Genomic DNA, 15688 nt, shown 5'->3' on the forward strand with positions numbered 1-15688 from the left:
TAAAGTGGTTGGTGTATAAGCTGATTTTTTATTTTTTTTTAAAGGATTGCTTTCTTGTTGGGTGATGGCCATCGCATTTGTTTTTGGGTGGATATCTGGTGTGGAGATTGTGCCTTGCAAGATCTCTTCCCCAAGGTGGCACAGCTTGCTCCTAATTGCTACATATCCGTGGCGGATTTCTTTTTTGTGATCAATGGCTCGGTGGTGTGGAGCCCTCCTTGCCGGAGGAATATGGTGGATGAAGATTTTGGGGAGTTCACTATTAGATTCCTCAAGTGCATTTTTCCTTCCCTGTCTAGTGTGGATACGATGATTTGGAAGGGTCATTCTTTTGAAAAGTTCTCCATTCACTCTCTTGTGAGGAGCATACACGATTCTCTTGGCATTGCTTCTCCGCCTCATCCTTTCCACTATTGGTTCTACGGAGCCCCCCTAGGTTTGCTGTGTTTGTTTGGCTGGTGGGCCACAAGGGGGTTCTTATAGTGATAGCATTCAAAAGGAGAGCTCTTATTTTTCCCAATATTTGCTTGATTTGAATGGAGAATGCAGAATCGATCGATCATCCGTTTGTTCATTGTCCTATTGTTTCTAAAGTTTGGTCTCAATTTTTGGGTTTGCTTCATGTTGACAGGGTTATGCTAAAATTTGTTGAAGATCTCTTGCAGGCCTGGCATGAGGTAGGTGTGGGGAAAGTTGGTAAATTTAAGTGGAGGTTGATTCTTAACGCTGTTTTTTAGGTCATATGGGGTGCTAGAAATGGTAGATGCTTTCAAAATGAAAGCATGGGAGGCCGTTAGGTATATTAAAGGGCTTGTGTTGAGTTGGGTTTTGTATATAAAGGCCGATTTGGCCGAAATCCTTTTTGGATCTTCTTAGTGGTACGTGGGTTTGTATTCTTTTCCCCTTTTACGGGTTTCTTAATGAATTTTTGTTCTCTAAAAAAACTCATTGAATTTATTTTTTTTACCATTTTCCCCACATTTCTGATTTAAGCATTACATGCTTTTAGAGACCCCCCTCCCAATTAAAGAGAGACTTATTATGCATGCGTCTCCATGTAATTATTTGATTCCTAAATATGCAAATATGTATATTTTAGCATCTCCTAAAGTTTCATTAAGAAATTCCACCATTTCCTCATGTTCCCTCGGTCACCGATGCATTTCTGAGTATTAGCGATAATATTGGCGAGATATCGATACATGTTTCCGTATCCCCAGCCAACGATACATCTAACGATACTGATACTACGAACATTGAGTAAGAGAAGGTGGTCAATGGACAATATCTTATACTAGCAAGCCACTCAACTGAATGTAATGCATTTATTTTGGAAGTTTTAAGTGTAGAGAAAACAAAAGTTTTGGAATTTTATTTGATGCATTGTATAATATTGAAAAAATAGAGCAACATAATAAATAAAGAGTCATGATAGTTATTTAGGAATTTACTATGACATAGTCAGGTGATTGTGACATTTCAAACACCTGCATTGCTTCTCTTTGCAATTTGGGAATTTGAGAGCAAATTAACTATGCATTAATAGGTGGTCCAAATACTTTGCATTCCTAAAGCAAAAATGGAAGCCATTAGTGATTATTATTTTTTTCTTCATTTTGGAGGTAGTCAATGATTAATATCTTATTGTGGAGAGCCACCCGATCGAATGCGATGCATGTGTTATGGTAATTGATGTCTAGAGAAACATGTATACTTGAATTTTGTTTGATCCATTGTAAAACATTGACAAACATAAAGCATTATATGAGGCATACATAGTGCGATGTTGTCAGGTAATTGCAACATTTGAACACATGTATTAAGTTTCTTCATTTTAATCAACACACTTGCCAACCTGGCAAAGAAAAGGAATACCTCTAGCACTGTCTTCCGTCTTACAATTCTGACCCCCATGCAGAAAATGCGAGCATCACATCCTGATAAAGAGATCTTATTGACTCCCTCCCTGCAGCATGTCGTGATCTGAACATAATATAAAATAAAATCACAAAATTAGAGATACCTTTGCATATGGAACTAATTAATGATCTCTGAGAAGTATATCTACTACGTTCTTCACGTATGGATCAAAGAAATATGAATGGAAAGTAATCAAACCACAATAAACTTTCAAAAATTGTGATTCTGTAAAGTGCAGGAAGGGTCCCTAACAAAGATGTTGGCATTGAGGAAAAAGAAAGAAATGTTGTATACAGAGAAAAAACCAACTTACTGCAGGACCATCATCACGGCCATTAATTCCTAATAATTGAGACCCAGGCCTATTAGTAACTCTGATTGGCATACCTGTAACAACATAAAAAGAAAAGATTCAGAAATGTGAGTTCACACCAGAAAATCACTGTACTCAATTTTATGAAGATGAGATTCCATTGACGTGCTTACGGAGCTTCTAGAAATACACCGTTGAAGTTAAAGAAGAAAAACGGATACGCAAATCATCTAACTAAATTAGAACGAATCCTACGAGTCAACCTTGCACTATTTACTAAAGGACTCTTTTGTGCTTTCTTACTTTATGCTCATTAAATGCATTTTTACAGTAGACAAGTCATTTAACGCAGGTTGGGAATTTCGAAAGCAATTGCTTGAAACATAGCTTCTTTTTTTTTCTTTTTTGTCCAGGAAAAAAAATGTTGGAGAGAACACCTCATACCTGTTTGAGAGTTGAAAAACTTTTCTTTGAAGTTTTTCAATTTTTCCTGTCTGTTTTTTGGGGTGTTATTCTAATGAAATCTACGTTATGAAAGAACAGTGGAACATGTAAACTATTCATAGATGCCCTAGGCATTGAAGGTTAGAGAAACCAAATTGTACTATTTGACGGCCCATCACCAACCATAGTGGCACCAATTTGTCCTGCTTTGGGTCAATTATTTGCTGGCCTCACCTGTGCTTTCCCATCCCTCTCAAAAAAATTTCTTTCGAAGTACACAATAATTGTTTGAGTCCACCCCCAAATGGGACATGCCTCCATCTTTCTCATCACTTTTTCGCTTTCCACCCTAAATGGGATGCATGTCCACAAAGTTTTAGGGATGAGAGAGAACTTCCTTAGGAAGTTACCTCCCATGAGCTACCTCTCTCATGAGGGCATCAAATGATGGTGCTATAGTGGTGACTTTATAACCGAACATATAGCCTATTTAGGATGCATGTCCACAAAGTTTTAGGGATGAGAGAGAAAACTTCCTTACGAAGTTACCTCCCATGAGCTACCTCTCTCATGAGGGCATCAAATGGTGGTGCCATGGTGGTGACTTTATAACCGAACATAGAGCCTAGTTGCAACAATTTTCCAAAGTGCTAACCCAACTGCATATGCAGCATAACCGGAAAAAGTAATATTAACCATCGGATTTTTCTTTTCTTTTCTTTTTTTTTTTTTTTTTCTGAATTTCATTAAAAAAAAAATCCTGAATTTTTAAATCTTTTAGTGCACCATCCATGTGACACATTTGAAATGGGACAATACATATCAGTTTTGGCATGCTGTGCCAGTTTATGAACCCAACGAGTCACACTCCAAAACTGCAGTTTTAAACCTTGGATACAATGGCCCAATAAATAACTTATTCCAAGATAGCCCCTCCCTTGCTAGGATTATGGCAACGGAGTTCGCCTCCCTCAGAATATGCTAAAAATAACTCTCAAAGGGGAGATATTTTAGAATAACATTTATCGTGAAAGTCACTTCTAAAAGGCTGTGCACCTTCCGGGTGCCCATGCAATAACATTTCTAGTCTGACGGGCGGCATAAATCATTTTGAGGAAAGGGATACACATTTTAATGGCCATCAATTCTACATTGTAAGCATCACCAAAAGTTGGACTAAGAAATCCCCTTTTGTTTTCACCATCAACAAAACTCCCAAATGGGGCAGGAGTAAAAGGTAAAGGAAACAACTTTTTCACTTTCCAAAATAAACATGTTAGAGAGATAAAAGGCTTTGGGAGAGAAAAAACCTCAACGTAGGCTGGATCTCTAGCCCCCTTCTTATTTTTATTAAGTGACGTCCCAAATTATGTAAAATACACTTGAAAATAAGGGCAAAAGAGGAAAATCAAAAGAAAGAAAAATAATAAGAGAAATGAGAGGAGAATGAGAGAGGGCCCATGGTCCAAAGAGAGAAGGCCACGTTCCAGAGAAAGGGGCTATACCTACACTCGCCCTCAAGCTGAGGTATAGATATCAATCATGCCCAGCTTGTTAAGAATACGACGTCCAACTTCAACGGTAAGAGTCTTAACAAAGTTATGTAAGTGGAGCAGTATACAGAATAAAAGTAGTAGAAATAATGCCAGCAACAACCTTTTCACAAATAAAGTTACAATCAGCTTCAATGTGTTTTGCGTATTCATGAAAATAAGATTAAAAGCTATATGAATTGCGGCTTGATTGTTAGTGTTACAGTACATTGATATGAGAGTCTTCATTGGAAATCCCAATTCAGCAACAAAACCTTTTAACTTAAAAATTTCACACGCAGTATTTGCCATAGCATGATACAGAGCCTTAAAACTAGATCATGCAAAATTGTCTATTTTTAGTCTTCCAGGTAACGACTAAAGAGATTGCCTTTAAAAAAAGTACGGCATCCTCTCATAGAGCACTAATCATCCGGCAACTTTCCCAATCTGCATCGGAATACCCGTCATATCAAAATTATGGTGATAATTAAATAAGATGCCTCATCTTAGAGAAGAGTTAATGTAGTGTAAGATGCGACAAACTGCTTTAAGGTGACTGGATAGAGGAGCATGTATGAATTGGCTAATCAAACTCACTGCATGAGATAGATTTGGGCGAGCAAAACCAAATGCTGGTACATGAGAGTATCGAAGTTCCCCATCATCAGATTGAAACTTTTTATTAACCACTAATGATGAAACAATAAGTTTAAAAACAAGATTACTAGTTGAAGTCAATAAATCTAGAGCATATTGTTGTTGAGACAACATAAAGCCCTTAAAACGAGAGAATTCAATTCCTAAAATGTATTTTACCGGTCCCAAATCTTTGATATTAAAAGGCTTCTTCATATAGAGTTTCAACTTAGAAATTGTACTAGCATCATCACCTGTAATAATGATATCATCCATTTACATACTTACAATGATGATACCATGTACATGTCGCTTAACAAACACAAAATGGCCAGAGTGATGCGAGTAAATCCAATATGAATTAGAGCCTTACTAAACTTCTCAAACCAAGATCGATGAACATACTCAAACCATATATAGCATTCTTAAGACAATATACATTTCTTTCCTCATCATTTCTAGCAAAACCAGGAGGGAACGTATAAACCTCCTCAGTCAAATCACCATTCAAGAAGGCATTCTTAACCTCTAATTGATGCAATGGCTAATTCAAACTAGCAGCATGAGAAATTATTATCTGTTCCAAATTTATCTTTGCAACAGGAGAAAAAGTCTTAGACTAATCTTCACCATATGTCTGTGTAAATTCTTTAGCTACAAGACAAGCTTTATATCAAGCTACTACAATCAGGGTTGTACTTGGGAGCATACATCCAACGATAACTTACTGGATTCTTCTCAACCAGTAAATTAGTCATCTCCCATGTATGATTCCTCTCAAAGGCAACCATCTCCTTTTCCATAGCTTGTTGTCATAGAGAAGAATTAAGAGCTTCTTTAAGATTTTTAGGAATAGTAAAAAAAGAACACTCAAGGGTAAAAACAAAAGACTTGTGAATTGGAGATACAGAATGATAGGAAACAAAATGTTCAATGGAATGAGAAGAACATCTTTTAGCTTTTTTGACAGTAACAGGTAAATATAGTAAGAACACTATTAGTACTCGTTGATAAGGAGCATACTTCGTGGTGACATGAGGAAGAACTGAAGTACGGACATTCCTTTTATACACCTTTAAGTATGGTTTAGTCAATTGTAAATTAAAACAACCTTATCTTTAACATCATTAGGTTTAAAAGGAACAGAAACAATCAGATTGGACTCAAGAACAAGAATAAGAAGAACCATAGACACCCCTGATATATAGCAAAGGTACGCTGAGGTCGAGCTTATGAGAACTTCCCATGCCCCACCATGATGTGTGATGGACATGCACAGTGTATTTGGTAAGTCTCCTCTAGGTTACGGGATGTGCAAAAAATCTACTGTATCCTAATCTCGGGTGGGCTACACCATTTGAAACCATGGAAAATCATGTTAAAAACATCTAAAAGCGCTTGATGGGGCCCACCTAAGCTTTGGAATGGACTGAAATATGGTGTGACCCCTCATCCAATTGGAACACAATGGATCGGCTGGATGTCTAAACCACATCTCACTGGGCCCTATATACAATCAGGAAGGTTTTAATGGGTGAGCATCCATTCTCCACTATTGTCTGTAGTGTTAGCCTAATTTTAAGCCTATGGCCCACCATGGAAGGGTGCATCTGATTGATGGTATGGATGTCCATCACACATCATCGTGGACCCCATGGAGCTTGACCTCATGGGAAGCTTACCACGAGGTCGACCTCATAGTACCTTATTCCCACACACACACACACACACTATATGTATGTATGTATGTATGTAATGAATGTAATGTATGTAATGTATGTATGTATGTATGTACACACATAGAGAAGGGAGTTGGGCTAGGTACAATAGCCCTAGCCATTTCTTCTTCTTTCTTATTCTCTTTCTATTCTTCTTCTATTTTCCTCCTTATTCTTCTCCAATCTTCTTCTACTTGGTCTTAGAGCTCGGATTTTGATTGTGGTTCTGTTCATGGCTATCACACACTGCTGGCGTCAGCGTTCATACAACTTATGTCAAGGTATGCACAACTAATGTTAACATATGTACTAAGTGTACAGACCTATAGCCTATGAAGGGTATGGTTTGAAAGATTTTGTTTTTAGAAGATTTATGGTGCTTTTTGTGGATTTTTTTGGACTTGTTTAAGGTGAGTTTCGAGCCCCAAAATTTGGTTTTGGAAAGGTCCCACTTCAAGATTTTCTGAAATTTCTCCCAGTTAACGAGATTTTTCTGAGAAAATTCAACACATAGTTGGTCGGATTCATTGTTGTTGACCATCCATAAATGTGTTATGTTTGTTGATTGGAGTTTTAACATGGTTTTGGATGGGATGAATGGATGGATGGATTGATGTTTGGATGATTAGATGGGGTGGATTGATGTTTGGATGGTTGGATGGGATGGTTAGATGGTTGGATGGATGGTTGGATTGATAGATGGGATGGATGGATTGGATGTTGGATGGAATGGTTGGATGGATGGGTGGATCATCATGCATGTGTAATAGTGTTTATATTCTTATTTATGCATGAATATATAATGTATGAATGCATTATGTATGATTGTTCACTTGTTAATTGGTTTAATGAGATTTAAGTGATTGTCGTGTTACTATTAGATGGATTTCTGACAACAAAACATGCTTTTAGGTCCCCATTAATGGAAACTTAATATGTATGCATTCCTTTTGCAATTTTTTATTCTTAAATACGTGAATGCATATTTTAACATATCTTGAAGTTTCATTGAAAAATCCCACCATTTTCACCATGTTTCTCTGCATTTCCGGTTATTGACGATATTAATGACAATAACGATATTGTTTCTGTATCCCCGACCAACAAAATTTGTAGCGGTATCATTACTTTGAACACTGGTTGCCAGTTAGTTCCCTCACCATGTCATTAAATTGTTAACGTTCTTTCCTTCTTATTGAGTCTTTCAAGATCTCCAGACGAATCAAACAATTGGTGGATTAGTGAATGTGGTGGGATGTACTTCCTTGATGATACTCTTGTAGCTTGCTAGTACTATGAATGCTTTGTCTTTAAATAAAGAGATTGTCTAAATGGCATTGTCGCTTAGGACATCCATCTTTATTAAGACAAACTCTTTTTTTTCCCCCTTCTATTATTGTTCGTAAACCATTATGCTGTGATACATGCATCTTCCAAGTGCAGGGTCTTCGAAGATGCATCAAATGCATGTGGGGTCTTTAAAATGGTCTACTCGGCCCACTCGGGCCCACGTAGTGGTCATCCATTAATGCAGGACATGAAATTAAATATGACATACAAGAGTTCAAGCTTTAGATTATACCAATTTTAAACAATCACAGAATTCTGCATCCTACATACGATCAAATATTCAAAGAATTGTTCCCCAATTCAAGAGATTCACCATGTTTCAATTCAGGGGAAAATCTAGGGTTTGCAAAATTGGGGATAATTGGGATTTGGGATTTTTTAGGATTAAGGACCTGGATTTAAGACTAAAGAGGAGGAAAATAGAGGAAAGATAGAACCTGAGATGAGCCACATGTGTTGACAGCAGCTGGCCTTGGGCGCACGTGCATGACCACTCGTCCACACGCGTATGGGGCCCACAAAGTCGGAAAACGACGCCTAGGCTAGGATCGGCCAGGGTGGGATTGCCTCCATGCTAAATTTCGTGTCGATCCGATGCACGGTTTGTGCATGGTGATCCGCTGAAGTTTCAGCCCCTCTAACGGGCCAGAATCTGAAAATCTGTTGTAGAAGAGAACTTGGATACGAGAAAGGGTGGATCTGAAGATGGGAGGGATGTAGAAGATGATAGATGTGGGGTGTAAAGAAGTGGTGATGATTCGGGATGGTTGTGGCTTCACACCACGTTAGTTAGCCATTCGAGAAAGGGAGGGTTTCGCACTCAATTCGATTCTTCAACCCAAAGAAATAGAGAAGAAGAAAAACGCAGAATTTTTATTCATAAACTTTATTGAAAATACCTACATGGGATTGCTTATTTATAAGAAAACCCTAAACCCCATAAGACAATTTTACCCTTGTGCCGTGTGCGCACGCTAATACTTAAAAGCTGAAGTAAATAAAATAATAACTAATCTACATAATCAAAGCCATTCATGATGTTTCTAATAATGAGAATAGTCAAAACTCAAAATCCTAGATCATCTAAGGTAGTGGGCTACGATCATGAGATCCGATGGTAGAATCTATATGATGATCAGGTCCACTCTAATGCCCCATAGCACAGCCCCTAACTGTGAGGCCCTCCAAAAATGTTGTCGTCGATCCAAATCGAAAGTGGAGCCCTCCTCCTCCTTGAATATGTGCATAGGGTGGGGGGTGTGCGCATGATGTCCCCATCAACTCTCCCCGGCTGCAAAGGTTTCACCACTGGCGAAACAAAACTCTTGAACCGCTCCAAGATGTTTGGATCAAGTCTCTGAAGCTCCTCTTCAGTGAGCCACATACTGTCTAAAGTTGGGCGTGACTTACACTTGACAAAGAACTTTTAAAAGTCGTCGTCCAATATCGATACTATCTGATAGTCTAAAATATCCTCTATCTCCTCTCTTGGTGTGGGAAGGGTAGGTATGGGAGGTAGAGGCTGGGAAGATGGGTCGGGAAGGGGCCATGGATCAAGGGAAAGTTCTGGGGAATCAGGATGGTTAGGTGTAAGGTTGGACAATGTATCAGTGGTCCCCTGAAATGCAACTAGACCCTCCACATTGAATGTTGAACTAATTCTCATGGAAGGTGAAAGATCTACCACGTACGCATTGGGACCGTTTCGTTTTATAATTTTGAATAGTCCAGCTCTATGTGCGTGTAATTTTCGAACGGCTCCCTGAGGGTACCACTTTGGCTTGATGCGGACCATCACAGTCTCCTACATCGAATTCCTTGAATCGTTTATTTTGGTCTGCAGAAATTTTGTAATGTTCATTACTAGCATTGATCTTTCGCCTGATTTCTTGATACAATGAATGAATGTGATATGCAAAGGACTTTGTAGACTCTAATGGCCTATGGGACAGGGGCATAGGGACAAGATCACTAGGCTTTCTAGGTTTATAACCAGTAACGACTTCAAAAGGACTTAAACCTGTGGATCTATTGATAGAACTATTGTATGCAAACTCAGCGGTAGGTAGTGCAGTGTCCCACGTCCTGGTATGTTCCTCTACTAAACACCTGAGCAAATTTCTTAGGCTCCTATTGACCACCTCAGTCTGACCATCGGTCTAAGAATGGTAGGCAGAAGAAAATTGGAGCCTAGTACTCATCATATGCCATAGTGTCTTCCAAAAATAACTCATGAATCGCACATCACAGTCAAACACTATGGTTTTGGGTAACCCATGAAGCTTGACAACCTCACTAAAGAACAACTTGGCAACGTGAGATACGTCGGAGGTCTTCGAACAAGTGATGAAGTGGGCCATTTTAGAAAAACGGTCCACGACAACAAATATGGAATCATGTTTCCGAATAGTCTTGGGGAGCCTAAGCACGAAGTCCATACTGATGTCCTGCCAAGGGGCAAATGGAACTGACAAAGGTGTGTATAGCCCGGTATTCTGTTTTTTCTGCTTTGCCAATTGACAAGTATGACATTGCCCTATAATTTTGGCCACGTCTCGCTTGAGGCTTGGTCAATAGAATCTATCCTCCACTAGGGCAATGGTCTTGTCTCGATCAAAATGACCCGCGAACCCTCCTGAATGTAACTCCCAGACAAGAAAATCGCGGAGGGAGGTGCAAGGTATGCACAAACGGTCACTCCTAAACAAATATCCGTCCAATATTAAATACTCACTGCTAGCTCCTGACGGACTAAAATCTGGGCACTCAGAATAATCCTCTCTGACACGCTTGAACCCTGTGACTTCAACACTCATGGAATTGAGTAACGCGACTCGACGACTCAACGCGTTGGCAGGCTTATTCTCTATACCGGCCTTGTGCTTAAGCACAAAAGTATACTCTTGAAGGAACTGGACTTACTTGGCATGCTTAGGGTTTAATTTCTTCTGAGTTCAGGTATTTCAAGGCCTCGTGATATGAGAACAAGATGAATTCTTGCGGCAATAGATAATGACGTTAGTGGTGCAACAATTGCACTACCACATAGAATTCTGTCATAGGAGGAGTATTTTTGTTTTGCTTCATTCAGTTTCTCACTAAAGAAGGCGACAGGGTGCCCTTCTTGACTAAGTACTCCTCCTATACCAACTCCTGACACGTCGCACACGACCTCAAAAACTTTCGAAAAATCCGGAAGTTGCGTGATTAGAGCCTCGGTCATCTTAGCCTTTTATCTCGTTGAAGGCCTTCGAGGCTGCCTTCGTCCATTGAAACTCTCTTTTTTTTTTTAATGCAATCCGTAATAGGAGCTATAATGGAACTGAAGCCTCTAATGAACCGCCTGTAGAAGGTGGCCAAGCTGTGAAAGTTGTGCACCTCGTGAATACTGCGGGGTTCAGGCCAACTAATAATAACTTTAACCTTCTCAGGATCCGCTGACACAACAAAACCTAAGAAGACAACACTGCTAGACATAAACGCACACTTCTTTAGGTTGGCGTACAATTTTTCGGCTGGATCCCACAAACTTGCCTCAAATGGTTGATGTGTTGTTCCTTAGTCATGCTATAAATCAGGATATCATCAAAGTAGACGACCAGAAACTTCTCCATAAAGGGCCTCAACACTTGGGTCATCACACGCATGAAGGTACTTGGGGCATTAGTCAACCCAAAAGGCATGATTAGCCACCCATATAGCCCATCCTTCGTCTTGAAGGCCGTCTTCCACTCGTCGCCAGGGTGTACACGGATTTGGTGATAACCACTTTTGAGGTCAATTTTCGAGAAGATAGTAGCATTGGCCATCATATCCAACATGTTATCAAGACGCGGTATGAGAAACCGATACTTGATTGTGATTTTATTGATGAACCTACTATCAACACACATCCTCCATGTGTCATCCTTCTTAGTCTTTGGCATTTAGAATATGGAGAGGCTTAGACTTGGACTTCGATTCCTTCAATTCCTTTGAGCCGCTTACACCACTCTTTGTGGTGGACTCCTTTCCAGTCGTGTTCTTGGGTGGAAGAGGATTTAGCTTGACTTTGTTGCCCTCAAACCAAAATGTACATACATTCAAACTACCGAATATGGTGACATCCCTGTCATAGAGCCAGAGCCTACCCAAAATGATGTTGCCAACATCCATGTGAACAACATCACACCAGAGTGTCTTTATATGATCCAAACTGAATAGGAACAAGAGAACGGTACGAGACTAGAATGGAAGTCTCATCAACCCAAGACACTCTATAGGGTAGGGGATGGGTTTCAAGCTTCAAGCCCAAACGGCTCACAGTGCCAATTGATGCCACATTGGCACAACTACCACTATCCACGATCATCTTACAACTCTTAACCCCACATTTTGCGTAGATATAGAAGATCGTGTTGCAGCGCCAATCGTCGGTATTCTTTGCTTGGGCAAAGGCGCAACGCATAACTGCAAGGGTCGCAGACTCTTGCACTCCTCTTCCTCATCACTATGTTGGCTCATGTTCTTCTTCCTCACCGTCACTTTCTGAGGGCACTACTTCTACTTGCCCATCAATAAGGAACACCTCGGTGCCCTCTTTCATGCCACACTAGTGGGCAAAGTGACCAAAACCCTGACATCTAAAACACCTAGTCGCATCGCTTTTGCGCGAGCTAAACCCGACAACTCCTTTACCCTTATCATCCTTGGGCCTAGACTGAGCACTACTGGAAGGCTTGTATTGATATCCAGTGCTAGGCTTAGCCCCAGAAGGGTTGGCCTTAACGCCAGAATCATGAGACTCAAACCGCCTTCCCACAGATGCTTTGAGGTATTGCTCGACCTCCAACACTACTTGATATATCCGTTCAAGAGTGTCTGTCCTTGGCGAGCAACTCTCTCCTAATGTCAGAACGGAGGCCCATCTTAAATTGAGCAAGAGTACGGGATCCTCTTCAACTTCATACCGGGTCAAGTACTCTTCGAACTTCTCAATTTATTCAGCCACACTCATGGAACCTTGTCGAAGAGACTGCCAATCTTCAACCAACCTCAAGTGATAAGAGAAAGGGAGGTACTTCTCCTTTAGAATCTCTTTCATTTCTCCCCAATGGACTATTGGGGGCTCCCTCGACCTTTCTTTCTTTCGCTCCACAGTAGCCCACCTCTTTGCTTGACCTACGAGCTTCATCTTGGCAAATCGGACTCGACGAGCATCTGACATGTATCACTCAAAATAGTAGTCCATGTCCGCCAACCAATCTAAAAAAACTTTAGGGTCCAAGTGACCATTAAACGTAAGGGCCTCTACTCTAGCTCCCTTGAGGAGTTGTGCATCTCGCTCATAATGATCATGAAGCCCCTCGCGGGGTGGGTGCATGGGTGTGCGTCCATGACTATTTCCTTAGCCACCCCCATTCCCTTGTCTATCCTCCTGACCACCTGCCTAAGATTGGGCATCTTCCCCAATGGCGGGGTTTGCCCGGGCGGAGGTCTCTAGTTGGGTAACGCGCACATTAATCTGATCCAAGCGTTGGTCAATATGTTGTTCCAAGTGCCTACCTAAAGACTCAAATTGCCAGGTTATGTTGTTCATGGACTCTTGCGATTGCTCCATGCTTAGTGCAGGGTGCAAACCAAAACCACGACCAGTACATGTGGGCATAAAACCACTCACTTAACTCAAAGACCCTCTAATGCAACTATATGCGTCGAAATGGGACTAAATGATCCTATAGGACTCTATAGGAAGGAAATTACACAACAGTACTAAAATTCTAGCAATATAACTGCCCAAATAATTTGTCAACAGAAAATTCAGCTGTGAAATTTGTGGATTTTCTGACAATAGAAAATTTAGCAGCCCATATTGTGAATTATGGGTCCTAAACAATCCTATATGAGAAGACTTGATGCATAACAGACATAAATAAACTGAACCCTAAACATGCAATGCATTCCCCTATAAAAACCTAAGCTCTGATACCAAATTTGATGCAGGACATGAAACTAAATATGACATACAAGAGTTCAAGCTTTAGATTATACCAATTTTAAACAATCACAAAATTCCACATTCTACATACGATCAAATATTCAAAAAGGAAAATCTATGGGGGTCCAAGCCTACACAAGTTTAGGGCTGGATCAAATAAAATTATAAACCAAACAAGCCCAAAGGAGCGTAAGATTCATCCATTCTTGCAAAGAATTGTTCCCCAATTCAAGAGATTCACCATGTTTCAATTCGGGGGAAAATCTAGGGTTTGTAAAATTGGGGATAATTGGGATTTGAGATTCTTTAGGGTTAAGGACCTAGATTTAAGGCTCAAGATGAGAAAAGATAGAGGAAAGATAGAACCCGAGATGAGCCACGTGCGTGGACAGCAGCTGGCCCTGGGCGCACATGCGTGACCACTCGTTCGCACGTGTGTGGGGCCCACGAAGTCGGAAAGTTACTCCTAGGCTAGGATCAGCCAGGGTAGGACTACCTCCATGCCAAATTTCGTGTCGATCTGATGCACGATTTGTGCGTGGTGCTCCGCCGAAGTTTCAGCCCCTCTGACGGGTCAGAATCTGAAAATCTGTTATACAAGAGAACTTGGATACGAGAAAGGGTGGAGCTAAAGATGGGAGGGATGTAAAAGATGAGGATGTGGGGTGTAAAGAAATGGGGATGATTTGGGATGGTTGTGGCTTCGCAACACGGTAGTTAGCCTTTCGAGAAAGGGAGGGTTTCACACCCAATTTGATTCCAACCCAAAGAGAGAGAAGAAGAAAAACGCAGAATTTTTATTCATAAACTTCATTGAAAATACCTACGTGGGGTTGCTTATTTATAAGAAAACCTTAAACCCCAAAAGACAATTTTACCCTTGCGCCATGTGCACACACTAATACTTAAAGCTGAAGTAAATAAAATAATAACTAATCTACGTAATCAAAGCTGTTCATGATGTTTCTAATAATGAGAATAGTCAAAACTCAAAATCCAAGATCATCTAAGGTAGTGTAGTGGACCATGATCATGAGATCCGATGGTAGAATTTATATGATGATTGAGTCCACTCCAATGCTCTATAGCACGGCCCCTAACTGTGAGGCCCTCCAAAAATGTCGCCATCGATCCAGATCGAAAGTGGGGCCCTCCTCCTCCTTAAATATGTGCATAGGGTGGGGGCGTGCGCATGATGTCCCCATCATCCATCTAGAGGGAAACTGGTGATGATCTCCTCCTTTGGTAGACCCTGAATGGTGCTATGATGTCCTCATCAACACTTCTCTTTTGTGATTCGGTTGAGGTGATGGTGGACAATCTAAAGAAAATAATGAGGTGTTCGAGGTGATATCTAAGCTAAAAGTTAACATTATGAAGCCTGAGATGCTTGGTGTTGGTATGAATTATGAGGTGGAAAGAATAGCGGCAGTCTTCAGATGTCGTATTGGCTCTCTTTCGCCTTCTTATCTCAGGCTTCCTTTGTGTATTAGCAAGCCATCTAAACATCTTTGGGACAAGGTTCGAGGGAGTGGGTGTCAGGAAGCTGGACCAAATGAACCTTGCCTTGCTTGGTAAATGCCCATGTAGACCTTTTTTTCTTTTCTTTTCTTTTGGTTGGGGGGAGGTTATGGAGGGAGGTAATTGTGTGCAAATATGGAGAAGGTGAGTGATGGCTTTTGTGTTATGGAAGGCGGTAGCGTGAAAAGTAGCTAGCTTCAAGGAGTTGGTTCGTTTTGTCTGCGCATATGGGCAGATGATTCATTTATGGGCTGAAACAGGGATTGGGGATCAT

The 15688-nt window shown here is 40.5% G+C and overlaps 1 protein-coding gene across 10 annotated transcripts in view; it reads right to left on the bottom strand.

Moving 5' to 3' along the window:
* The window catches only part of LOC131243355 (E3 SUMO-protein ligase SIZ1-like), a 119089-nt gene that overhangs the window by 14966 nt on the left and 88435 nt on the right, over positions 1-15688 (bottom strand). For all 10 annotated transcript variants that reach the window (XM_058242659.1, XM_058242661.1, XM_058242658.1 and 7 more), the window contains 2 exons: positions 2234-2307; positions 1876-1983 (listed from right to left, as the gene is read on the bottom strand). In XM_058242659.1, the coding sequence (XP_058098642.1) occupies positions 1876-1983; positions 2234-2307 (182 nt within the window). The remainder of the gene's footprint in view (positions 1-1875; positions 1984-2233; positions 2308-15688) is intronic.

Source organism: Magnolia sinica, chromosome 4, assembly GCF_029962835.1.
Source record: "Magnolia sinica isolate HGM2019 chromosome 4, MsV1, whole genome shotgun sequence".
Classification (NCBI taxonomy): Eukaryota; Viridiplantae; Streptophyta; class Magnoliopsida; order Magnoliales; family Magnoliaceae; genus Magnolia; species Magnolia sinica.